The sequence below is a fragment of the Rhinoraja longicauda genome, chromosome 20 (genome assembly GCF_053455715.1).
Source record: "Rhinoraja longicauda isolate Sanriku21f chromosome 20, sRhiLon1.1, whole genome shotgun sequence".
Classification (NCBI taxonomy): domain Eukaryota; kingdom Metazoa; phylum Chordata; class Chondrichthyes; order Rajiformes; family Arhynchobatidae; genus Rhinoraja; species Rhinoraja longicauda.
Genome location: NC_135972.1, coordinates 3,814,640 through 3,816,630, shown reverse-complemented (window position 1 = coordinate 3,816,630; position 1,991 = coordinate 3,814,640). Strand labels below are relative to the sequence as shown.

At 43.7% G+C, this 1,991-nt stretch overlaps 1 protein-coding gene across 1 annotated transcript; it reads left to right on the top strand.

Moving 5' to 3' along the window:
* Positions 1–1,451: 1,451 nt before the first annotated feature.
* On the top strand, positions 1,452–1,991 carry LOC144603336 (achaete-scute homolog 4-like). Its single transcript, XM_078416471.1, has one exon. It carries the CDS (start codon positions 1,452–1,454, stop codon positions 1,989–1,991), a length of 540 nt encoding a protein of 179 aa, XP_078272597.1.

Below are 1,991 nucleotides of genomic sequence, written 5' to 3'. Positions count from 1 at the left end.
CCTTATTTGGGAGTGAGGAAGTTGGCAACACTACTAATACGGGACAAGGGCAGTCCCGTACGGAACAAACTAGTTTAGCCCAAAATACGGGATGTCCCGGCTAATACGGGACAGTTGGCGAGCCTATGAATCACCGACCATCTATCACCTGTCCACACTAGTTCTATATTATGCCATCCGCTCTCTACACACTAGGGGCAGTTTACAGAGGGCCAATTAACCTACAAACCTGCACGGGCACATCTTTGGGATGTGGGAGAAAAACCAGAGCACCCGGGGGAAAGCCATGTGGTTACAGGGAGAACGTGCAAACTCCACACAGACAGCACCCGCGGTCAGCATCGAACCCGGGTGTCTGGCGTTGTGAGGCAGCAGCTCGACCAGCTGCACCACTGTGCTGCTCTGTTGCTTAGTAACCATGATAACATCCATTTGTCCCAGTTAAATATTCCTAGTTCGATAGACTTTAGAGAAATATTCCTAGTTCTATATCCTTCCTTTGTCCTGCCCCCCTGACATCAGTCTGAAGAAGGGTCTCGACCCGAAACGTCACCCATTCCTTCTCTCCTGAGATGCTGCCTGACCTGCTGAGTTACTCCAGCATTTTGTGAAATAAATACCTAGTTCTATAGAGTTCAGTGCGGAAACAGGGGCTTCGGCCCACCGTATCCGTGACGACCAGTGACCATCCTGTGCACTATAATTAATATGGAATCAATGATATAATATCATTACAATCCATATATGTGTTAAAAAAAGTTAGTTGAACAAACATGTTAAAACACTGTTTGTTATTTCTGAATATGAGATACTAAAATACTTCGCATTGTACATAGAATTTGGATAATTGTTTATAAACTGCGTATATGTAAGTTTGCGTGTGTGCATATATGTATGTATGTGGCATTTGTATGGATATATGTTTGTATGTATGTATATGTTTGTGTACGTGTATATATGTAGATGAGATAAAGTTTGTGAGTTAATTGATGATTAGCGGAGATGGGGTAGGAATAAATAAGTGTATACTTCCCCCTACTCCTTTTCCAACATGTAAGATTTAATTTGTGTTGTATGTGAGAATTTATTCATTGAGGTTTATCGTTCATTTCATTTTATTATTATTTTGTTTTGTTTTTGTCTTTTTTTTGTTTTGCATGTTCAAAATAAAATATAATCAAACAAACTTTAGTGTAAGTCAGTTATAATGTTTCCGAGTGACCTTTCTATTTCATTTTTGAAACAGGGTATTCGAACGTAGAAGTGTAGGACAGCCTGTGTTCTCTCTGAAACTCCAGGTTAACCCTTCTCTTTCCTGATGTTTGAGAGAAACAAAGTTGTCCTCACGTGTTTGAAAAGTCGAAACTGAAGATTTTGGTGTCACGGCCTTTGTCGATTCTTTCTGAGCAAATATAAAGGAAAGCTGTTGTGCTTGAACTCTGGAATTTAAAATGGATAATAATCAGCAAGAAGGAATAATGCCTTACCCAAGACCCATGGGAATGTCTTTGGCCAGGGTACATGAGTACTTTGAGGTGCCTTTCTCCGAGGGTTTTCCATTAACATTTCCCGTTGAAGCTGCGTACTTGGACAGCACGTTCCATGAAGCCTATGCCAACAGAATGTCCTACCTGCCGTTACACACTCACCTGGGCATCTATGACTATTCCTTTGAGCCCGCTTTCATCAGGAAACGCAACGAGAGGGAGAGGCAGAGGGTGCGCTATGTCAACGAGGGCTACGCATGCCTCAGGGAGCACCTGCCCCAGGATTTTGCAGACAAAAGACTCAGCAAAGTGGAGACCTTAAGAGCGGCAATCAGCTACATCAAGCACCTTCAGGAATTACTGAACCCGTCAAAGGCCAAGGAGAGAGGGCCTTTGGCATCGAGGGCCGTCGGGTTCCACGAGGTGCCCAGGAGGGGAGGCAGCAGCGACGGAGAGTCCAAATCTCCATCGCCCTGCAGTGAACCTGGTGAGCTCAGCAACTAA

What these genes read in the sequence shown, in the direction of transcription:
- LOC144603336 (XM_078416471.1), top strand. Translation starts at nt 1,452, where the DNA reads ATGGATAATAATCAGCAAGAAGGAATAATGCCTTACCCAAGACCCATG.